The 23744-nt window shown below is 42.4% G+C and overlaps 2 protein-coding genes across 4 annotated transcripts; one reads left to right on the top strand and one right to left on the bottom strand.

Moving 5' to 3' along the window:
• Nucleotides 1-1271: 1271 nt before the first annotated feature.
• Nucleotides 1272-13002, bottom strand: suz12b (SUZ12 polycomb repressive complex 2 subunit b). 3 transcript variants are annotated; one of them, XM_084465276.1, is made up of 17 exons: nucleotides 12808-13002; nucleotides 12305-12449; nucleotides 11723-11769; nucleotides 11575-11639; nucleotides 11396-11464; nucleotides 10955-11004; nucleotides 10780-10865; nucleotides 10200-10431; nucleotides 9642-9747; nucleotides 9436-9541; nucleotides 7652-7829; nucleotides 6765-6853; nucleotides 6365-6508; nucleotides 6028-6185; nucleotides 4571-4769; nucleotides 4110-4189; nucleotides 1272-2925 (listed from the first exon to the last, which is right to left on the bottom strand). In XM_084465276.1, the coding sequence occupies exons 2-17, from the start codon at nucleotides 12432-12434 to the stop codon at nucleotides 2604-2606; spliced, it is 2061 nt and encodes a 686-aa protein (XP_084321402.1). In that variant the 5' UTR covers nucleotides 12435-12449; nucleotides 12808-13002; the 3' UTR covers nucleotides 1272-2603. The 3 variants fall into 3 exon arrangements, with proteins under 3 accessions (XP_084321402.1, XP_084321404.1, XP_084321403.1); XM_084465278.1 differs by having other exon boundaries at nucleotides 6765-6850; XM_084465277.1 differs by lacking the exon at nucleotides 12808-13002 and adding an exon at nucleotides 12639-12774.
• Nucleotides 13003-13538: 536 nt separating this feature from the next.
• utp6 (UTP6 small subunit processome component) lies at nucleotides 13539-23389 on the top strand. Its single transcript, XM_084465539.1, has 19 exons — nucleotides 13539-13754; nucleotides 13994-14078; nucleotides 14160-14201; nucleotides 14314-14406; nucleotides 14554-14601; nucleotides 14716-14779; nucleotides 14923-15041; nucleotides 15207-15284; nucleotides 15369-15450; nucleotides 15545-15626; nucleotides 15944-16122; nucleotides 16221-16300; nucleotides 16960-17037; nucleotides 18256-18435; nucleotides 19936-20016; nucleotides 21739-21848; nucleotides 21983-22049; nucleotides 22282-22354; nucleotides 22960-23389. Exons 1-19 carry the CDS (start codon nucleotides 13663-13665, stop codon nucleotides 23112-23114), a joined length of 1788 nt encoding a protein of 595 aa, XP_084321665.1. The 5' UTR covers nucleotides 13539-13662; the 3' UTR covers nucleotides 23115-23389.
• The last annotated feature ends 355 nt before the right edge of the window (nucleotides 23390-23744 follow it).

Raw genomic sequence — 23744 nt, 5'->3', positions numbered from 1 at the left:
CGGTTGTCGGGTTTCAATAGTTCCGCTTCTTCGCCTAGAATTAATGTCGCCCACTTTATGTTTTCACATCAGTCGCTTACGGGCAAGGCAAGATCTTTGGGTGTTACATTGAATATAGTCCGCCTGGGTGGGGACGTCAGAATGTGAGCAATGCATCCATCCATTCACTAATTGGATGTTTTCTACAAGCATGTATGCCCATCTACGATTAAGCAAGGAGCATCGGTCTACAAAAGTTGAAAGATGTCATTAATATTTTAATTATGCTTTGTCAATAAATTGACACATTCTGACATTGGACATTTATACAGTCACTTTATTCATTGTTACTGTTTGCATGCTGCATACTAGTGATATATATCTATTATTGCTATTTACTTTTAAAATCACGTATAATTTATTTTTGTCTTATATTGCACTTATTCTGTGGCACTGTCACTTTTATATTTCACTGCATACTTGTATGCATGTGACAAAAACTTGGATCTAAATCTGCAAAGCTGTCTTTCACTTCAGACCACTGAAAAATGTAATGCTCCGCAGACTATTTGACAGAAAGATGCTCATGAGAGGATTTTTGTTCAACCAAAAGCATGCAGACACAAATATGCCCCTATAGGTGCAATATTGGGGAGCTTATTTGCATTATTAAGTACAAGCAGATATGTCTATTTCCATGTATAGGGGTCTCCATGGCGGGGTTTTTGTGTAGAGATCGCAATAATGCGAACATCCTAGTGGCTTGCAGTCAGGACTATATCAATTGGGAACAGTCCATGGACTGCATTTTTAACATTGCAAAGTATTCCCAAAATTGGATAACATGATCAGTGCATTGGCACAGCACATCCCAACAATAGGATTGGTTCTTGTTGGGAGGCAATTCATTTTAATCTACGATTTCAATACAACTTCTCCTGACAATCTACTGGTTGCTACAGCAAATATACAGTCGTATCTTTGTATGAAAGTCAAAACAATTCACGATCAAGTTCAAATGTATTTTTATTTTAAATATAAAAATCCCCATATCCAAAGTTTACAGTTCTTTTTTTTTACCAGGATGTTTTGACAACAGTGGTGAAGTGACTTTTAGACAACTAAAGAAATAGGGTGTGAAAATGAACAGAAACAAAAGATAACCACGTCATGGTTCTGCTTATTGTGGGTTTGTGGACTCACTATTCAACATACCCATGACCCGTTCCCCTCAGTGGAGTTTTGAATGAACTAAAGATAAAATTTCTAGATAGAAAAACCCATCTAATGGAGACCCACCCACCCCCCCGTCCCTCAAAAAAAAGAAAAGTAAATCCACCCTCACTTTGGCATAAACAGAGCAAAAAGAAAAAAGTTATCTCAAATATCAATTATCCACATTACCGGAATATTGCTTTGAGGAAACAAAAACATGTGTTTGTAAATCTTGATGGATACACAATGGGGGTACAATTGAATATTTAACATTATTACAATGTATACAACATATTCATAAAGTATTCTCTACTAACAACTTGTGTCGAAGCGCACAAAACCCCCCAACTCAAAAAGTATTTAGCGACAAATTTCCAGCATTTATTGGGCCGGGGACAAAAAGAAAGGCATGAAAAATCTCTTGCTGTTGTGATCGTGACGGTTCGACACACAAGATGGTGCTGCTGGTTGCTGGTAAATCGGTTCCATTTATGTACTTTGCGTTGGGCCAATGATCTGAGGGACTAGGATCCCCAGCCGTTGGAGAACACCCTGTAAAAAAGTAGGGCGGTAAGGCCTTGGACCTAAGAATCATAACCCTTTGTTATGTTGTGAACAAATCAACAAACCAACAGCATACCAATGGCTATGTGGAGGTTCCCCCAGTAAAGGTGGCGATTTTGAGCCCATCTCGCCTTGCCTTCCTTCAAGTCCAAGTGTGAAGAATAAAATGTTCTGCCTTCAAATCAATGTCCCTCAAAGGTCACGGTCCAAAAAGGTGTTCACACTGGAGAGACGCGAATAATTCCAGAGTCGAGAAGCTGCATGTAACAACTGGCGCAGCATAAAGAATCAAACAAAAAAATTGCATTTTCTTCAAGTTCACAAGTCTCTAAAATACAAATACCAAGTGCTAAAGAACTCAGCTAAAAAGTATAACAGGAGCCAACAAGGTTATTGTATACGTGTACAAATAAACAAAAAGTGACAATGTTATCATTACGTTTTTTCTTTACTGAAGTCTTGATACAGATGTCTAGTACAGGTACACCCTGAACGCAGTTGTGTCGGGTTAAAAACACGGTGCACTGGCACCACTCCCAACCAGAACACGTCACTTCACTGGCTTCTACAAAATGCATATTTTGCCTGACTTGTGTGGGCATGGGTATGTTGTGTATATTGGGATATTGTTCATATTTGGTTAAGTTCTCAAGTTCTTAGGAAACACGTTAAAACTTGTATTCCGGTCAGCTTTCTGTTGGGTCCACCCGTCCTCTTCTTCCCGTTCAGGTTTCCGTATCAAGCACCAAGGGGTCAGTCGATGGTTTAAAAAAGAGAAAAGGAAAAAAAAAGAAAGGAACCAAAAGATGTTGTGGGACCGTTTGCAGTCGTCCAGGCGGCCGACATCAGTCGCTCATGCCGCATTTTGTCCTCTTGCCCAGCTTGCTTCCGCCCCCGGAGGCCCCGAGGGTGCCGTTGCAGCTGGCGGCCGTCTCCAGGGTGTGCTCCAGCGGTTCCAGGGGCTCCACGTCGGGCCCCAGCTCCTCCTGGATGCCGCGCAGGCGGGCCATGGCCCGGTCGATGGTGGCCAGGCTCACCAGGTTGAAGTCGTGCATGCTCACCAGGTGCAGCAGGAAGTTGCGGCAGAGGTTGCGCCGGGCGATGAAGGGGCCGCAGGTCTCCACAAACACCATGCTGGCCTGGTTCATCTGGTTGTCCGCGATGAAGCTGCGTTAGCAGGGGAGACAGGCTTTATTTAACTTTGACACATTATAGTACAGTGAGTGACATTACATTTGATGGTATTTAAACTAGGCCTGTCAAACAAGTAAAAATTGTAATCCCATAGTATATCATTTTTTTAATTCACATTTTTTTCTATTTTAATGCCACTCCAATTGTAGTTAAATGAGATTATCAAATGGAATGACATTCTTACCAAAATAACTTTATAAGAAAAAACTAGACCAAGTGATCTTGAGAGTTTTATTGACTCACTCAGTGTTGGTTGAATATGAAACGGACGGGACACTACAGATTTGGGAATTGTAAACAGGCAGTTACTTAGTACAATGGTAAACCAACAGTTACTATAAGTGTAGTTAAATTCATATAAGGGCATTGTAAACAGGCTGTCACTTAATGCAATTGTAACAGAATGTAAAGTAAGTGGAACTAAAAACAAAAATGAATTCTGATATGAATGTTGACATTCTGTATGCAAAATCACAAAAGAAAACCTGCTTTAATTTTTATTAATCTAGTTAAAATAAGATTGCGTTAACACATTATGATCTCATTAATTTTAACAGCCCTAATTTAAACCTGTACTCTCCAAATTCTCCCATTATCAGCCCCAGTTGAAGCTACAGTGAAGGCCATATAATTAGACCGTGGGCCAAGATTGACCTATGGTGGGGGGAAACGGAGGTATTGGCTGCAGTAGAAAATGTACATTGTGGCAGGTTTAACGTAACCAGGCTTCACTGAATCTAGAAAGGCTGTCATGTTATAACCATCTATGTTTTGTACCCTTGCATGCATGTATGCATGCATGCAGCCTGGGTAAAGATTCAATATTGTTTATCGTCATTGAATGGAAAAGTCATGAATTGAGGATATCAACTTATCGTGATACCTAGTTTGATGGTCTTGATGATCAAATGTTGGGTTTGAAACGTCAAGTGAGAAAGCAATACTAGGTTTAGCCTGACACCACTTGAATGTCCATATATTTTAAAATGTAATGACACTAGATTAGATCGTTGTTGTCAATGTTATTTTGCATCCATAAACATATCGGGATATTTATTGATATTTTCACAATTCCTCCATAACTATCGTGATCATTCATTTTCCATGTCTACAATAAAAAGGTTCCCAATTGGTGGTTGAACCAGCCAGGTGCTCACCCCTTCTGCATGACGTGCAGGTTCCACAGCTTCATAACCTCCTTTTCCCCCTCGTTGACGTCGGTGAACTCCTCCAGTTGCTGTGGAGAAAAACAATCCAGGTAATTGTAACATAACGCCGTGTTTACATGAGAAGAGGCTAAACGATGCGGCCCTGGGTCCAAACAACGTGCACAAGTCCGCCATGTTGTCCTCGTTTGATTCGGTGCGACATTCACACACCGACGCCACATGGGTCTGCAATAAATGGCGCATTTCGTTGAGACCCGGTTTACCAGCACCAGTGTTTAGCGTACCAGAACCCAACACGTCTAGCCGTTATATTCTCCCCGAGCCTTGTCTGACAGACACTCACTTTACAGACAACATCTGCTCGCGTTCCCGCCAACGTTTTAGACTAGCCGTGCCATCAGGCACACGGCGACAAAGGGAGACGATCCTTTTACAAAACATGTGCTCACCGTGGCAGTCTTCTCCCGGAGCCACTCAGGGTCCCGCTCGTCCTCGCTGTCCTCTTCCATTTCCTGCGGCCTGAGAGGCATGCAGCTGTCGCTGTGGAAGTAGAGACGGTTGTGGCCGCTCACATAGGTCCTCTGCTGCTCCAGCTCCCCGTCCTCCGACTCCAGGAACTCAGACAGGCTTGGCTTGGTCCGCTTAGGTCTGCAGAGGGGGTCGGAGGGAAAGGCAGTGTGGGCGATGTCGTTTAAACAGATTCTGCTGACCTGAGATGGGTCAGGAACAGAGCTATGCCAAAGGATGTCGCGTGGACAGAGCCGGTAGTGACCCCAATAAAATACAATGATTATGTAAAACATCAATAAACCGCTAATATTGCGCCAGCATTAGGGTTCATATTCATGTATTCATATATAATATTCTAAATCATGGTCTGAATTTGTTTGATAACTGAATGTAATTAAAACAAATCCAATGTAATGTAGGGCGGCTGCAATGCGTTCATATTTTGTACAAAATTGTCATTTAGTCGCTGTGCAGAATGTCTACCGTCAGCGAAGCATACGGGGGCTATATTAGAAGGTGGACCGCCAGAAAAGGCAAAAACACTGGGTTGATGAGAAGAACTCTCCAGGGACGAAGACACTGATCTGTGTGATCGGACCCTAATAAGTGTTGACAGCGATTGACAGCTTTTGCCATAGTGCCTCCTAAATATGATCTTTATTAAAGTCAATATCATTTGTTTGACTGCTACCATTGCTTTTCAATGAATTTTGATTAGAACATGTTTATTTATTCTACATTGATTGTCGGTTTGTGTTGGGATATGTACACCTAATACTAATAATTTTATTTCTGCCATTATGTTAAGCAAATGTCTTTGTTGAGTATGTCATATATAGAACATATGAATAACTGATTAATACAAGTTTAAAAGGAAGTATGTCAAGTTGTGGCATCTAGCAGTGAGGTTGCAGAAGCAACCTACTGAAATACCCCCCCCAGCTATAAAATATAGCTGCTGCCCCCTTCCCTTTTAACACCTTTAGGTTAAAGACGCACATGCAATATTAGACATGGTCTAGCATTAAAATAGTGTGTTTTTGGATCAAAATTAATAGTTTGGATTAAAAAGGTTTAAAAGAATGTCAAATGATTTATTTAAATTTCAAATAATTTTGTTTTTAATAATTTAGGAATAGATTAATCCATTGATGAAAACATTCGTTAGTTGCAGCCCTTGTGTAATGTTAGCCGTACACCCTGCGGACATAAAACCAACATTGTACTGCTACCTCAACCTAATGAAGGTTCTTCTGAACGAGCTCATGAAATATTCACTGAACTTAATCATCTGCTCATTAATAAACTAAAGCTGGTGAAGCCGTGATTAAGATGGCGGGGATGGGTCAGCGCTGCAGGATCCATGAGGCTGACGGGAGGAGGAGGGAATGGTTACCTGCACACCAGGATGTGGGTGACCGCGGTCCTCTTGACGGGCCCATTGCGGCTGAAGGCGAAGCCTGGCTGGCTGTGAATGTCCTGAGGGTTCCCCACGTAGGAGCCGTCATAGCACTCGTTGATGGACACGTCTATTCTGGCGCCTTTGGGGTGAGGCTACAGGGGCGGGAAAAGAAAGTGTTGTACTATGTTGCAACGGCTACGATGTAGCAAAACACAGTCCGCATTACGACCAGCCACCTTCTGGGATTTATCTCTTCCCTTTGAGGTTGGCTTTGACTTTGTGCTGAATCGTGTAGGACTCCTGGCTTTCCCAACATGATTTGTATTCTCACCACATAGTTGAAGATGAAGCGGGAGTGGGAGAGCTTGAGGTGCTTCAGCAGGCTGTACAGCCTCCTGCAGTTCAGGGTGCACCAGGGGCAGTGGAGGTCGTCCCGGGCCTCCGTCTGCTGCCGCGTGTTGTTGTTGTACAGGAACTGGGAACGGACACATGCATTTCAACAGGGAGCTCCAGGAAGCCAGCACAATCGTCCTCCAGGTCGTCTTTGAATAATATATGCACTTTCTACTAAGTAGTACCAGGGTACCTCCATTAACGCCCACATGCATAAACACAAGACCACAATCCTTAATGGTATTCCCATGCAAACCAGTGAACCACTTCACCCCATCGAGCTGGTCCGCGTCATGCTTCATAAAAAATTAAATGATCAGACCAGCGACGCAACTTACCTGGTAAAATATACGCAGCTTCTGACGTGGTTCACATTGGACCAGCTCTCTCCTCGTCTGAATGTCCATGCTCAAAGAGTCCTTCACTGCTGAAAGAGGGTAGCAGAGACATTCCTTCAGAAAGTTGCAATTGGTGATAAATTAGATTAGTACTAATTTCAACTTGGAAACAGAGCGCAGCTTCATCGATTGCAGCTGTATTTACTCACAAAATGTCTTCTCGTCTAGACGAGCATTACTAAGGTTTTAACCTACAAGAAAACTTGCGAAACGATTATCCTTTCGTGCTTGCCTATCAAACCCAACGTGCAAGGAAATCGGAGCACATCAAACACACAGAAACATGAGAATACGCAAGCGGGTCAGACGCTGCCATCCGGGCTCACATGAAGGATGGCAGGCTTCACTAATAACCACCAACGACACTCCTCAGGCTGAATGACTTATGTTCAGAGGGGTCTATCAGATCCAGCCATCGAAACAGAAAATCACACATATGTACAGGTCCAGCACCAGCTCCTACGGGACTGTGTAGGAGCTGGCTGTAAAAGCACTTGCATACTCCTAGACCACTGCATTTATGTTGTAAACCACTTTAAACCATGTGGAAAACAGGCACTTATTTTCTTCCCTTAAAAAAAATAAAGTGTATAGATAGATCCTTTTAATAATCCCTTACAGGAAATGACAGTGCCACTGCTGTCCACACACAATAATGACCATCACTGGAGTGGGAAAATAGAACAGTGTATTGACAATTCAAAGGTCTCCGTCAGTCACCTACGCTAGCTGAGAACCCCTCAAGAGGATCCCTCTCTTGCATGTATGGATATCTCCCTGTGGAAGCATTGCTACTTCTACTACACAAAGCTGAGTGTGGGGCCTACCCAGTGGGGCCGCCCGGTGGTGGCTGGTGCGGGTCTCCATGGGGCTGGAGCCGTCAGAGTTGCGTGTGGACAGGGGCTTGGCCACAGGCGCAGTGGACTTGGCGCCGGCGTCGCCGGTCCAGCGCAGGGTGAACTGCAGCGTGGGGCCCTGAGAGAAGGTCTCGAACGGAGGCAGCCTCTGTGAGCAGGAGAGGGGAAAACAAGGGGAAACTTTCACTTGGTGAACGACGTCTTCTACCTGGGATTGGCAAGTGACCTCGTAGCTGCCATTTATCCATTGCGCAGATGCAGTTTTCATAAGACATTTCGTTCTTTAAGATTCAGGCGTGTAGACTGCAGCCATTGGGGATCAAACTGGGAAACTTTTAGCTTGGAGTCAAACAGCCCAACAACCAGAAGACTATCCTGTATGAACAGGATAGTGTTGGCACAATACTGGATTTTCTGACTCTGATACAATACTTAAAGATATATACATATTTGGATACCATTTGATACCAGGGGGAAAGATTTTTTTCAGAAAATAACATTCCCAAAGTAAAGAGTAGTGTTGTCATGATACTGGATTTTCTAACTTTGATACCTTGAAAAACATATATAATAGTTGGTAGCCCTACAGTACTATGAGACACAAACCGGTATATATCTTGAGAACCCTTTGTACAATTTTGACACTTCACCCCTCATTGAAAGTTCAGGGCAAATATAATTGAATGACACCAAGCCAAACACTTCTCTTAGAGAAACCTTCTCTTAGTCATTCATTGTAAACACCATGTTTAGCTGCAGCTGGGCCCTGACACTGGATTATCTGTTTATGGCGTTTTATGCGATCGAACTCAACTTTGAGGACAAAAACAACAAAAGGTAAGACTTTTGTTCTTGATTTGTTATTTGCCAGTTTTAGCCACAGAGTGATATGGTTTGGACTGTAGGAACCTTTTTCTTGCATATTGGTGTACATGAGTCTCATAACTTTCCTTGGTAATTTGCCTCCAATCCAAAGTACTTCTAAACAGCACTCCTGCCGTTTTCTTTATCTACCAAAAGCAGTCCCGCAGGTGCTGCACTTGACATGCCATCTGTGTTGGCTAACTTAGCAAACACCGTCACACAGAGCATTGAGACTAGTGCCAAATTACTGCGAGAGACCGCACTGAGAGTTAGTGAGAGGAGGCGTGGCTATGTTGGTGCTGTGATGTGTCTGTTAAAGGGGTGACTTCATGCTTTTTCAACTTTTCCCTTTGCTTTAGACTGTTATGACATGTTTACATGTTTTACGTCTGCTAAAATAGAAAAATGGAACGGCTTGTTTGAGCTCAAACTTCTCGGGGGTGTAAATTTGCAGACGCACGCGCAGAGCATTCGACCAATCACAGCAGACTGAGCTACTAGGGAGTGGGGCCTTATTGCTACAGTATACAAATCGGACCGTTTTCGAAAGACGCTGAAATTGGTTTTACAGAAATGAACAGTGTGAGAATAATAAGGGGCAGTTCTAATATACAGGCATGTAACCCTATTCTAGAAGTTCCCCCAAATGCAATTATTAACCCTAAAAAAGCATGTTATGCAATCTTTAACTCTTAGTCGGAGAGAAGACATTTGTGTATCACTACAGCAGAGAATGATTGCAACAGGTTTTTCTTTTTACACGCATGAATGTAAAATCCTACATGGTTATGACCAGAATGATCTTTACATGAGAAACATTAAGGTCTTAACGGCATGAGTACTTCTAGATGGACCCTCTGCATCAATATACTACTGAAACCCACACATACCTTCCCGTCCAGGATCGTTTCCCATGTGGCCCTCTTCTTGCTCACGGGGCTGTCCTCCATGCCCTGCATCGACACCTCATACTCTCCATCCAGCAGCTGCAGTCTCCTGCAAGGAAAAAAAGAGATGTAACAGGTTTTCTTTTAGCGTTACCCTCCAATGACATGCGCACGGCACTATGCAAAGCATTTTGTGAGATCTCTCAAACCTGTTTTTATCAAAGACAGTCATCTGTGCAACGTAGGTCTCAGTGGAGCCGTCTTCCTCTCTGTGCGAAGAACTCCTTTTCTTTCTACTTGGGGTCTCTGTAACATCTGCCCAATGGGAGGAAATAAATGTTTTCTTTAAAAGATTAAAACTTCATACATCTGTTGGGGATAGCCTGCTACTCTCTATGCACACCACATGACTCATGGCACACCAAATGAATCATTTTCTCAGGGGATGATAAACCTGCAGATATAGATGGTAGGTAGAGATACCAATTCAGCCCGTTATTTCTCAATGTTTCTATGTTTGCAACCACATGTGGCTTATGCTTAAAATGTCCCTGTATAGAGCCTTTTCTGCTTATTGTAATGTCCCCCTGAGCTTAAAGTGCCCCACCAGTTTGAGGACGAGGCCAACCTATTTCTTTTTGCGCCGAGAGAATGAAAACAAGGACCATTTTGAGCATGTTAATAAAACCCCAACATTCTTCACAGTGCTAGCCTGCTACTTCGTGCCACCTCAAAACGTCCTTGCTTTCCGTCACAGTTCCACGTACCAATGTTCTCGTTGGCCTCGCCGTTGAGCAGGCCGTTGGCTTCTCTCCTCCCTGCAAGTGACACCCTGAACAGCAGCGAGTAGGACTTGACCATGTGACTGTTGCTGGGCTCAAACTCACTGCTGGAGACCAATAAGGAAGGGTAGGAGGCCAGCTTGGTTTGGTTGCTGTCAGGATTCAAAGGCACCTGCTTTTTACCTGTAGGCACTTGCTTTACTGGGCAGCTGACATCCTGCGATGAGACGGGACACAATGAGATTAGAGGCAGACTTAACACATTGGCATGCTACAAGTAGTACTTCAAAACACTGCAGTGTTGAAATCATGTCGCTTAATATAGCAGATTAAACCGCACATTTGATTTGTTATGAGATTATAGTCTTCAGACAACGGTTGGCATATTTGAACCTGTGCTATACACGTTTCTTTTTTTTCACCGGCAAGCAGAGTTAGAGAAAATTATGGGGTTGATTTTAGCAGGGGATTCCGTTACGAAATCCATGGCTGCAGTAACGGGAAAGAATAAGGGGAAAAGACATGGGAAAGAAAATTATATGACACATTTGGAATCAATCATTACCTTGCGTTTTTTATGACAGACTTTGACAAGTAGCACCTCTAATGACACTGAGGTTTGTTCATTTTCTGAATTCTGTGATGGCTTTTCTGTAAGAAAACGAGAAGAGATAGTGAAATTATGAGGATACCTTTGTACCTAAAGAGAAGCACCTGGAAAGCCAGTGGACTTTACTTACCATCCTTATGGAAGAAACCAGTAAAGGTGAGCTGAAGATGGGACGCTAGGCTGAATAGAGAACGGCAGGAGAGACAATGTGGTAAATAACTCAAGCAAATGTTTAACATGCAGGGCCATGCCAAACGACAAGACATGAGATTTTACAGAGACACCCTATTGGTGGGTTCAGGCCCACAAGGTGGAAGTAGTCAGTCAGGGACAAGGAAAGGGAAACTGAAACCCAGCACTTTAAAAAAAACACACAGAGCATCACTTGGATTTGAAAATGGTAATGATCGAAAATGTTGAAATCAAACCACACAAGTCAAACTACAAGGTAGAATTTTAATTGTTGCCCTTCAAGTACAGGTAGTAGTTACACTGCATTATGAAAAGATAACAAACTTAGGATAATAAAGTTTAATGTCATAAAGTTATATTGAAGGCAAATCTTTGTTACCATTGAGATTCTTGCTCTCCCTTCATCCTCTCAACTCTCTGCAATAAATCATCCACCTTGAACGTTTTCCTGCAGCAGGAAGTAAAGAAAAAAAACCACACGCTATTAGCCACAGTTCACATGCTTGAGATGTATTGTTGTATTTAGCACATCACTTCAGCTTCAACAACAGATAGTACCTTTTGGCGTTTGTTCGGATGTTTCTATGAGACATGAAGGTGAGGGTCCTGTGCAGGAAGATGGGCTATAACAAAAATTTAACCGTTTTAACAAATGTATCAACAGCTTTGTTTAACAATGTTGAATAAGATATGACACTTTACTCACAGCTATCAAGTTCCTTGTGCGGAGATATCGATATATCTGAGTGGGCTCTGTAAAATAACACATGTGGATACGTTTATTAAAATACATTTGCCTATGATGCTCTGTAAGCAAAGCAACCATGTTTCTAGTCAACGTGGACACAGCTTGAAACTAGATTCATGGCATCTATTTTATTAAGCACTGCACAATTATTCTACAATTTAAAAATGCTAAATCCTGCACCTAGTTTACGTAAAAACCAAGCCATTAAATAAGTGGCTGAATTTGTATGATCATTAATTATAGTAGAAAAGCTCAATATCGACATAAAACCTTTACCCTTGGGGAAATCCGATTGGTCAATAGGGCAAATATAAAACAATTACCGAACATAACGAAACAACATGTAATAAAAAGGCACGAGAAACGACGGACCGTGAGTGGAACCCACTTCCACCAGAGGCCTGTCAGCCCTAAACTGAGGTGGAAGAACTAAACCACTAATCAAGAACAGACACGGGTGTCAATAAACTAGTATCCCAGCAATGTGTCAATTTGTCGTTACGACCATGTTTACGTTGCTGTATGGGTGATTTCTCTTACTTTCAAAGGCCTGCAAGAACAGCTCATGGTCGGCCTGGATCTGCTCCATCTTCGGCTTCTTCACAGAGTTCATCCCGGCGGAGGAAGCTGGATACACGGCGCCGTTAGCTTTACAACTCCCGCCACTCATAGTAACACCTGAGCGCTACAAAAAAAAAAAAACACTTTAGACAACAATACACCTCATTGGGGCGAGCAAACAGCCGAAAGTGAGAGGAGCGAAAGTTAGCTTAGCAAGTAGTCCTCGGTGGCTAACATTAGCCAACGAGCTAATTCACGCTAAACCCACAATGCTAACTAACATATTAGCTGGTACAGCTAAAGCTTGGCTAACCTTTGGCTGGCAATAACAGTCCCAATCCCACTCTGTACTGCTATAAGAAATCCAAATTATTATGACCGGTTACAATAACTACAGAGACAAATAACATCCACGCCTGGCTGCTGCTGGCATGTGTTAGCCCCGCGGCTGCCCGAGCTCAAGCCTCGCCGGGCGGACTCACCAGCGACAGAAGCCCATGGAAATGAGGAGACTCCGAGGAGGAAGGATGGGGGCTAGCTAGCGCTGCTAGCACACCTGTGAACCACTCTCAACCCGATAGACCCAGGGGTGCACCGCCTGCGATCATCACAACAGGTCACACGCGTGTGTGCTATAGTATGTTTTAATCCAAAAATATTGATTAGGTTTCTCTGAATTATTGCCTGTTTTTTGGTTTCCTCCGATTTGTACTGGACAACAAGGCATTGGACGCCTCTCGTCCAATGGCCGAGGAGCTGGGGGATCTGAGCGCTGTGATTGGCTGTGAGGAGCCGTACGTGACACACAAACCGCTCTCCCACTCCGCGATTTTGCGGGAAATCGAGCGCTCTGTGTTTGGATGTGTTTCCACTCATCACGACCAAACCCCATCACTGTTTATCATTCATCTCACATGGATTGTTTTTACTTCTTATTTTTGAGAGCTTGTTTACTGACTCATGCTCTTACCATGAATAATTATATGTATGTAATTCATCAAATTCACGTAAAGCACATGAACTGATTGTGTAACCACTTAACACTTTATATTATATTAACACATTAAACCCAGTTGCCAAAAGTGGCTATCCTTATAATGTAAAGCTACATCTATAGCTGCTTTATCTTCCTATCCGACGATTGTTTCCGCACGGAGGGTTTCGATACACGGAACCGGAAAAGCAACATCGCCACTTCCTGTGCAACTTTCACACATGTGCAATGTGGAGAATGAAACGTGATTAGCGGTGGCTAAACCTCTGTACACTTATCCGATCGAATAGTACCACAGCATACGGACTTATTTCAGGTTGATATTCTTATATAAAACCAAACCATGGCGGAGGTCATCCAGCTGCGTGTCGAGGAGCGCATCCCGGAGCTGGAGCACCTGGAGAGAGTGGGGCTGTTCACTAGTAAAGAAGTCAAGTAAGAGCCTAACGTTAGGTGATATAGTCCACAAGCAGTATGGTAATGTTATGCAAACATAGCTTGCCCTGCCAATTGAATCGAAAATAATTGAATTGAATATGCAATAATAAACAATAAAATAAAATGATGAAGCAAAACTTCATCACCTTCTCTTGACATTTAATGTTCCTCTTGTTTGTTTAATGTCTAACAATAATGAGCCATTCAGTAAACGTATGGTTATTTGTTTATCAAAGATCCCTAATCAAAAGAGCTACAGCCTTGGAATACAAGCTTCAACGGTTGATTCTAAACAAGGAGGATTTCATCGCATACATTCAGGTAAGTTGCCGTACACTATAAAGTCACCTTTCTAATCGAGTGTAAGAAGAACACACTAACATAATCTATACTTCGTTACAGTATGAAATCAACGTTTTAGAGCTGGTTAAAAAGAGAAGAGAGGTGAGTGTTTTCATTATAATTTCCATGGATAACGGCTCAATGGAAAAATACATATGGTCTGTTCCATATAAATCGTTATTCAATAACATTAAACGTAACCTTTATTTTGCAGCACATTAAATACAATTTCAAGAGGGAGGATATTGAGTTCCCCATCGTCCAAAGAATAAATGGCGTCTTTAAAAGAGCTACAAACAAGTGGAAGGTATTATAACAGACACACACACACACACACACACACACACACACACACACACACACACACACACACATGTTTGAAAATGTAGAATTGTCTCCCCTGAATGAAATAATGATGTCACATTCTATAATCTCTTTTACCTTTTTGTTACAGAGTGATGTGCAGCTGTGGCTCTCTCATATTGCTTTCTGTAAGAAATGGGTATGTAAACAAATTATTTGCTATAATGACCACAACAGTGTACCTTATCCATGTGTTGTCCTATATATATATAGTATTGCTGTTCTAATTGTATTCCCTGTTGCTCTCACTTAGGCCACCAAGACTCATCTAAGCAAAGTCTTTTCAGCAATGATCGCGATACACCCTGATAAGCCAGGTATGGTTTCCCCTATTATAAAATATAGGATAGGCAACCCCTAAAAGTAGTGATGTATCCAGTGTAGTACATTTCTCTACAGAGCTACATGTAATTAAATAAAAAGCGAACATTTATTTAAATGTCTCTCTTTCTCTCTTCAGGACTGTGGATCATGGCTGCCAAGAGTGAGTTGGAGGAAATGAATTCTTCTGAAAGCGCCCGGCACCTGTTTCTAAGAGCTCTTCGCTTTCATCCAGAGGACAAGAAGGTCTTCCAGGAGGTAGACCGGAACCTTTTTAGAGTTTTGGTGTAATTTCTAATTACGCCAAACAACGGATATTGTATGGTGGCAATATGGTACAGTTAATGACATGATAGAAATGTATGGCTCAATACTAATATCAATGATGGGCCTTGTTTGTTGGTGTTGTGATCTGTTGTGCAGTACTTTCGGATGGAGTTATTGCATGCAGAGAAACTGAGGAAGCAAAAGAGCATGGCGGAGGAGGCTGAGATGGACCTGGTGAGGAAAGCCAAAAGACTAATGCACACTCACTGGATCTCTCTGTGTACTGGAAGCCAACATTAACATTCCTCCCTTTTTCAGGGTGAATATGAATTTTCTCCAGAGGTTATGAGTGGCAAACTTGCAGAGATTGTCTACAAAGAGGCTACAGAAAAAATCCAAGGTGGGCTTATCTCTTGTGTGGCCAAAGTTACATTTCTCAATGCCTATAACAAGGTCCTTTTTTATAAAGTAAACATTCCCTTCTCCCCCATTAGGCGCAGAGTTCATCATCTCACTCCTGAATATTGCAGCCATCTTTGACTTCACTAAGGAACTACAGGATACCATCCTAACTGAGTAAGGCACACAATACATAAATGGGGCTTAGTGTTGATGACAGGTGTCCTGGGTGTGTGTCCAGGCACAGCTCACTGAATGTTCTCTGTCTGACGTTTCTGCATTTCTAGTGATTTCAGAGGATTTCCTTTCAAATTGTTATGGTTGTTACTTGATAGCAGTTTTCTTAGTTTACAGCCTTTGCCAACATAAACACTATTTGTCTAGTCTGTATTCTATTTCAAAGATTTCTTTGAAAAAATGCCACCAAGTTAGTGGAAAGTGACACGACATCTCTTGTGTCATTAAATAATGGGGGGGGGAATTTTGGATTGCAGCATACAGAGCAAGTACACGGAGGACTGCGTGACATGGGACTTCTTGGCCAGGAGAGAGCTGGAGAAGCCCAGTGCTGGCGAAGAGCTGACCACAGCCAAGGGCAGGGCGTCTGACATCGCCCGGCGGGAGGAGCGCTGCAGCCTGGTCTACGAGGAGGGCCTCAAGAGCCTCACCACTGGTACGTCTCACACACATCAACACAAATACAACCCGCAGAAACACTTGTGTAGAAAACACAAACAAACCCACTTTTAACTTTCATTGCCTGTGTTTCAGAACCCATGTTTACGTGCTATGCCGCCTTCTGCTTGGAAAGGCACAAGAGGAAGACTAACGTCCAGGAGTTGAAAGACAAGGTAGGTCGTTGTCTTAGTTTGGTGTGTTAAGTAGAGGCATCACAATTATTGAGCTATAAGATGTTATTGTAAACCCACCAATGCAACAAGAACCATCAGGTACATTTGATGGATGGATTGAAAGTTTCTTGTCCTAATCTACCCAGTATCTTTACAGAGGTATGAGGGTTATGAATTGTAGTTATATCCTAACATAATTTCCATTCTCTTACTACCTCTGAGCCGTGTACGGCAGTTAATAATCTCCATGGCGACAAGACAAGAACAACAACCAACGGGAGAAAAAATACGTCGCTTTGACGAAGAATTTGACAAAGCAATATCCAAAAACGGAAACCGATATCTCTCTAATGGTAGTCCCTTCATCTCTCGCCTCTAAACTTATGTAACTGAAAGTCCTGCACTCTCTCTCATAATTAACGCTCAGGGCACATTCCGATCCAGGAAAATGACACCTAGGAAAGAGGTTACAGAATTACTATTCTGTTGCTTTAGAATCAAAAGCTACCCTAATGCACAGTTAAGCATAACCTTTTGCAGGAGTTGTCATTGTTATATCATTCCTGGATAGCTTCATGGTGGTTTTGCTGAGTCTCGTATTGCGTTTCACAGGCTAATTAAAGCGTGTGTGTGTGTGTGTGTGTGTGTGTTTTCCACAGAGAGAGCAGCTGCTGCAGGGAGTGTTGCAGCGCGCTCACGACTCCTCGATGCTCAAGGAGGCTTTCTACAAGAACTGGGTGAGAGCCGCAACAACAACAATACACAACAGAACACCCAAGAGGGCGCTGCTGTTCCTCACGAACCACACAACCCAGGGTAGACGAGGTCCAAACCTACAAAGACATTTGTCACCGATCTTCATAACCATGATTGATTCCACAATCATCGCCCTCCAAAGTCTATCAAAACAGTAGATGACGGCAATGGGCCCGAAAAACCCACAATAGTATAGGTTAACATAGTAATTGAAGTGTAGGAATAACAATAACATGTTTTGGTTGTTGTTTAGTAATTAACCTTGAAACTATTTGTCATTTTTGGGAGACAGTGGTTTTCATGCAAGACCTGACAACACAAAGTATTGATGATCCTAGGTTAAAGGATAATTCCAGTATTTTGCACTTTGGGCCCCCTTTCTGGGTTGTCTAGGATGAAATAGAGTGGTTGACACCGACCTTTTGACGATTGGTCCTGTCTCGGCCTGAATCGCCCCTGCCTGCTTCAGAATGGCTGGCTACGAGCATTCACAAACCTCACAAACCTGTACAGTTTCTGTTGTGTTTTATTTGGAATTTTGTAAATCCCATTGATTTCTGTTGGAAGACCAGAAACTGAAAGGGGCACTGTTTACGTTTGGTTGCAGTCTTTTCGCTCGGTTGTAGCCCTACTGTTGAGACGGAGAACAGAGCAAAAAGACTACAACAGGGATTTACAAAATGCGAGATAAAGCAAGACCGAAACTGTATTTCGCTACAATACTTGATTTGGAACATCAACGAACACCACTAACCACTCGGTGAGTTGCACATTTCTGAAAACTAACGTTTAGGGTTGTTTTAAGGACAGGTTTGTGAGTGCCAATAGACAGCCATTCTGAAGCAGGCAGGGGCGATTTGAAATTAGCCAAATACCCGAGACGGGACCAATCGTCAAAAATTCGGTGTCAACCACTCTATTTCATCCTAGACAAACCAGAAAGGGGGCCCAATGTGCAAAATACCGGAATTCTCCTTTAAGGTTTATTTATGTTGATTTAAGATTTGACAACTCAATTTTGTCATCACAAAACAAAAAAACACATAATGCAGGATTGTTAAGTATAGCTCTCCAGCAAGGCCTGCCATAATATCCAGGTTTACTTAGAAAGGCCTTGTTTTGAAGCAAGAATCTTGTTTAATGGTGTGACTGTATTGTACTGAAAGAGTTAAAATAAAAATCTTCCTCCATCTGTCCAGCTTCAGATCCTACTCACGGCTGGAGATGCCGAGGGAGTGGCCCGGGTTGCCATGGCAGCAACAAAGCGATACAGCCAATCAGTTTCGACGTGGATCCTCCGCCTGCAGATGCTAATGCAGTTGGACAGCGGAGACCTCGACACACTATTCAAGGAAGCTCTTGAATGCATTAGTCCCAAGGTATAAGCACACACACACACACACACACACACACTCACGCACATACTCTCTAAGTGAATAGTGCTATCTTTAAAAATGGATAGGGGGCACACACACACTACTGTGTAAGTGGGCCACCTCCCTAGTCTCATTATGCTCCACTCCATCTTGTAATGTATTCTGCTCTGGTAGTGTGAACCTCTTAGAAAAGGGCACGTCTGCAAAGGTTTCAGGCTAATGGCAAGGTTTTACATTGGGTTCAATGTACTCATCAATGTAACGATAAGTTTAAATTGGTCCCCTGTCAATGGCCTCACCCTTAACATCCAGGGAAATACGGGAAAAAGTATTCCAGTTGATTAATTAATTGATTGATTTAATGTATTGATATATTTCAAACAATCTACTACAATGTGCTACTATGGCAAGTGGCTCATGCCAAGGTAATGCGTAAGGCAATGATAAAATATAACAACAACGTTCAGTTATATTTCGTATGATGTTTTGGACACCGATAACTGTACTGGGCTACCCCAAGATTAAATTCTCCAAGTAATGTTTGCTACAGATGTATAGGTAGTCGACTAATTTAATGGTAAGTTAGCAAGTAAACTGCTATTTCATTGGAACTAAATTACTTAACGTGAATACAACTTTAATACATTCCCTCGCCTGTGAGCTGATTTCTATCTGAATCCCGTCAGATACATTTTCACCAGTGTAGTGAAGACAGAAACTCCCAAACTGATTCCAGATCCCAAATTACTTCAAAGTCTTTAAAGTATTTAGAATGATGGCCAAGCCAAAGGAGTACTTCAGTGTTCAGCCAATTTATCTCAGACTTTCTTTCTGACGTCCCATAACTATTGCTTACTATCACTGACACCATGTAAATCATTGTTATTCCTCAATACACTTTTCTTAAAACGATCAAACATGCCAGATGGCATCTCATCTCATATCATGATATGGATAATAGTCCAATACCAATGGATTCTACAAATGTAGATCAGCCCACTACAAATATCAAAAGCAGGGCGCAGTTTATTTAGCATTTGTTCTCATGATAAATAATCACCGGGCTGACACTGCAGTCAAGTGGCCCTTCTTCATTAGTGACCGGGGGTTAAGAATAGCTGACCATTGTCACTGTGTGTGTGTTTGACAAGAGCTTACCCCAACGGAGGGGGACTAGGGTGTCCCACCTCCATTGAGCAAGCCCTCACTTCAGCCAAGTGGCCTTTCAGGGTTCTGACTGTGGTTCAGCATTGAGGGCCCAGAGCCACAAGGTGTAACGGCTTACGGACTTGCTTCTGAATTGCTGTCTGGTAGAATGAAAGTACAGACTTGATTTTGTCAACTTGCAGTAGAGGAAGCAAGTGAAACGACATGGTCGTTTTGCTGTGCACTCGCTGTGTTAACTCTACATGTTTAGTGATGATAAAGTTGCGAAGGTACGTCAGGCCCAGTTAACGCATACCTAACATGTGTGCGTGTTTCTGTTTGTGTGTGTGTTGACAGGAGAGCCTACCTGTGTGGCGGCTGCAGGTTCAATGGAGCACGGGCAGCCAGAGTCCAGAGGAGACTGAAGCTTTGCTCAAGGTAAAATCAACATGCAACAGAAATATTACAGTTTCAGTGTTAACTGTACGGGCTATTATTAATCGGGCTATAGTCAAGGTCTGCTTCAAGCAGAACAGACTTGGATGTAATGGAATATAATATTCTTAAGTATGCTTTTAATGAGTGTATAGAGTGAGCCCTTTATGGGGAACGGGTCCTCTTCAATGGGGGCCACCATGTTGCACCGCCATGTTTCTACAGTAGAACAGGCAAACGGCTGTTCTACTGGCTATAGAGAATCTGTTTTTAATAAGAAAAATGTGTTCTGGGCTTAGAGTTCTAGGGAGGAGGGGAGTGTGTTATCTCCATGGCTGCAAACCATTTGTGCTTCTTTATTACTAGCATAGCAATGAGCGAGGTTGTTTAGAAAATGTGCCACACACCGTGGTGTTATATTGCAAGTGTGAAAGACTCAACTTTCTCAACTGTATGTTGAGAAACGTAAATAATGTTACCTCCGCAATGTTACTTTTGCAATGTCCTGCAATATGTAGGACATATAAAGATACCCGATTGTGATTGGCTAGAACAGATTTATTTGCAGGCATAGCTGTCAAAAATCCACCTTGGTACGATTCAAATTATATTTTCAGTGGTTCCAACCTGCAACCTCACCACTTGTTGCTAAAAGAAAAAAGGCTCACTTGACCTTTTAATATAATGGGCAGTCATTGAAACAAAGTGGCGATGAGTGCCACGGTGCCAATTCTGATTTTTATTCTAGTTCACACTCTGGCCTATCAAACGTTAAACAAAAAAGCATCCAAATAAAAAAATAAAACGTATTGCTAACCTTCTGAGAGGATATGCCTACATACTTTTTGTCTTATGAAAGTAACACCAGCAATTGTCCGGCCAATTGTGTCCGACGAGCATATTGACAAACCAACCAGAAGGTGTCCCTAGTTGTTAATTCCTGGACTAATATGACAGTGACAGCACCCAGGCATTAATGTTTTGGATGTTTCACTACACACCTCCCAGGTGTAATCGTTCCCATGAGGTGACAGTTCCTGACAGTAGCAGCCTAATCACTGCTTGTTTTCACGCCACCACATTCCAGCCAGCGCTTTGGTTTTCCTAAGGTTTAGCCTCTCAAAGGCAGCACTAATACTGCTAAGAATCTCATTCAGTGCGAAAGGACTGTTGGCCCAGGATAACAAAAGATGTTGGGTGCAGTGTGAAAAGCATAACTGGCATCACATGATTGAGAGCCGTTCACAACCATATAATCACATTCAGTTTGTTGAAGAACGATTTGGGCGTTTTACTTTCATTTTCTGCACATGAATGGATGTGTTGGTAATATTTGATAATTGCACTGGAATAACACTATCTGTGCATGCACTGGGTACAAGTTAAATACTTGACAATGTCAGGTCAGAATTTACTATCAGACAATTAATAGAGATAAGATACACTTTATAATCCTTGGAGGGAAATTTGTCTTGGACTCCAATGCTGTCACATATAGCTGCTTTACATAAAATGGGTGTATTAAATGTCATGGGTGGCTAGCTACAAATGTGAAATCATCAACTTAAAATCACACACCACAACAGCATGAAATAGTTTCATCACTGCTGTGGCAAGTCTTGCATCTGCTCCGAGAATTGGGGGATAACGTTATTCACCAAATTACCCAACTCTGTTTGGCCCAATTAAATGTGAATGTCCTGTGTGTACCTTGTTTGTTCCTAGAGAGGTGTGCTGTCTGCAGTGCCGGCTGTTGCCATGGAGATGAAAGAGTGTTATCTCGACTGGTCCTCCGCCACTGGGGGATACAAGAAGGCGAGGAAGACGTTTGTTAGGTAACAGAATATCTGTTTAACTGAGTTTGTCCTTCACTTCAGACGATGACAATGATATGGAAATCCAGGAAAATGTATATGTTTTTTGACAATTGAGTGAAGGGTAAAATAAAATGTATTTCTCCATCCCCCAGTTTGCATGAAAGCCGGCCTTTCTCCAAGACCTTCTTCACCAGAATGATCCAAATTGAGCTGGAACAAGTAAGTATACTGGACGTGTCTTGCCAGGAATGAATAGATCTCACTAATTTATTTAGTCACTGCAATCTTGAGCGATTTCTTTTTTTTTTTAGACACGCTTTTAAATGGCCAAAAAGACAATGGGCGAGCAACTAAAAGCAACATTTTGTGTGCTGTGTGCAAAATGTCGCTGGAAGTTTACTCCAGGGAGATTCTGAGCCATGGCTAAGAAAGATACTTGTGTTTTCTTCAGGCCTCTCCCAAGATGAGCAACCTGAGGGACTTCTACGAGCGGGCTCTGCGAGAGTTTGGCACCTCAGACGACGGTGAGAGTAACCAAGAGGGTACAGCTGAGAGCTGCTAGGATCACACTCCACTTCCATGACATGTAAACAACAAACCATTGTGTTTGGCAGGGTGTGAGGGACTATTTATAACGTGGAACCAGACCCCATTATATTAACTTAAAGCAGAAAAAATTGTCAATATCAATGCCGTAACACGTGTTGAATAAGTCAGGAAACTGAATAAAGTGGCAGTGCAGTGTAAGAAAAAGTTGAAACCATTAACGGCTAGTGATGTAGTTTTGTGGGATTTGATTCTCTGAACCAGTCTGTGCCAGAGGTCTTGCTAAAGCCTTCACTATCAGACCTGTGGATTCATTATCACAGTCCTTCACTGGTGGGTTGAGTTCTCCTGAACTGACCACACTTACCAGCCAAGGAAAGGCAGAGTACACAGTTTGTTAAGCCATGAGCAAAGGACCCCCTCCCCCAGTGGATCACATGCCTGACCGTGATGGCATTCACCCGCATTAGTTTACCGTAGAGCCTCTATCAGCCATATCGTGATATGAGACTATTATTTTTGATCATTTGATATGGTCCAATGACCCCCCCCCCTCATCAACATGTTCTCCTCCCTCCTCTAGATCTGTGGCTGGGCTACATCAAGGAGGAGCTAGGGACGCGAGGACAGCCGGAGAACTGTGGCAAGCTGTACTGGAGAGCCATGAAGCTGCTGGAGGGGGAGAGTGTGGAGAGATTTGTTTCCAATTATACCCTTCTCCAGACTGGACACCTCTGAACACCACCTGTTGCGGACCACGGCAGAAGTGCAATCACTGAGGCATGACTGTTGTGACATGTCGGTTCATGCAAACCAATGGGGAAATCCGATGTAAAAGATGGGTTTTGAGTTTTGAGTTTGTTGGAGATCTATTGCACGGATTGTGCAGTATAAGCATCCATCTTGGCTTGGTCCAAATATTTAACCATTCTGTGTGTTATCTAATGATGTATACATGGTACCACAGACACTTGTTCCTGTTTGATTGCAACAATTCCCTGTTTATTTGATATTAAAGGAAAAGCTTTTGCCATAAAAAAAAAATCTTATTTTATTTATAATTATTCATTAGTATCGTTTTCTGTTTGTGTTCCTCTGTGATAGAACAGTTGCAGCTGAACACGGATATGAACACATTGTGTATATATCAGACACCAACACAGTATATAGCCACTATGTTTCAATATTCTGAACATTAATTCCATACATGGCAGTAGTATCCATGGAGCTACTGCTCCATGGATACTAACTAACTGTAGTTTAGCAAAGGGTCAAGTACAGGTTGGTTAACATTTACATGTTGTTCAATATTTGCCCTCACTTCAAATGGTGAAAAATAGTGTCTTATAAAACTAGACATAAATTAAG

The sequence above is a fragment of the Micromesistius poutassou genome, assembly GCF_964030765.1.
Source record: "Micromesistius poutassou genome assembly, chromosome: 3".
In the NCBI taxonomy this organism is placed as follows: Eukaryota; Metazoa; Chordata; class Actinopteri; order Gadiformes; family Gadidae; genus Micromesistius; species Micromesistius poutassou.
The sequence above is the reverse complement of the archived record's forward strand: the minus strand, read 5'-3'. Positions and strand labels throughout refer to the sequence as shown.

Excerpts from the sequence above, each read along its gene's own strand:
- suz12b (XM_084465276.1), bottom strand. The coding sequence starts at position 12,434 with ATGAGTGGCGGGAGTTGTAAAGCTAACGGCGCCGTGTATCCAGCTTCC. Across the intron at positions 11,640-11,722 it reads GCACAAGGAACTTGATAGCT|CCCATCTTCCTGCACAGGAC; the intron begins GTGAGTAAAGTG and ends TTTTTGTTATAG. Across the intron at positions 9,748-10,199 it reads CGAGGCCAACGAGAACATTG|ATGTTACAGAGACCCCAAGT; the intron begins GTACGTGGAACT and ends CCCATTGGGCAG.
- utp6 (XM_084465539.1), top strand. The coding sequence starts at position 13,663 with ATGGCGGAGGTCATCCAGCTGCGTGTCGAGGAGCGCATCCCGGAGCTG. Across the intron at positions 14,079-14,159 it reads ATTTCATCGCATACATTCAG|TATGAAATCAACGTTTTAGA; the intron begins GTAAGTTGCCGT and ends ACTTCGTTACAG. Across the intron at positions 20,017-21,738 it reads AGACTGAAGCTTTGCTCAAG|AGAGGTGTGCTGTCTGCAGT; the intron begins GTAAAATCAACA and ends GTTTGTTCCTAG.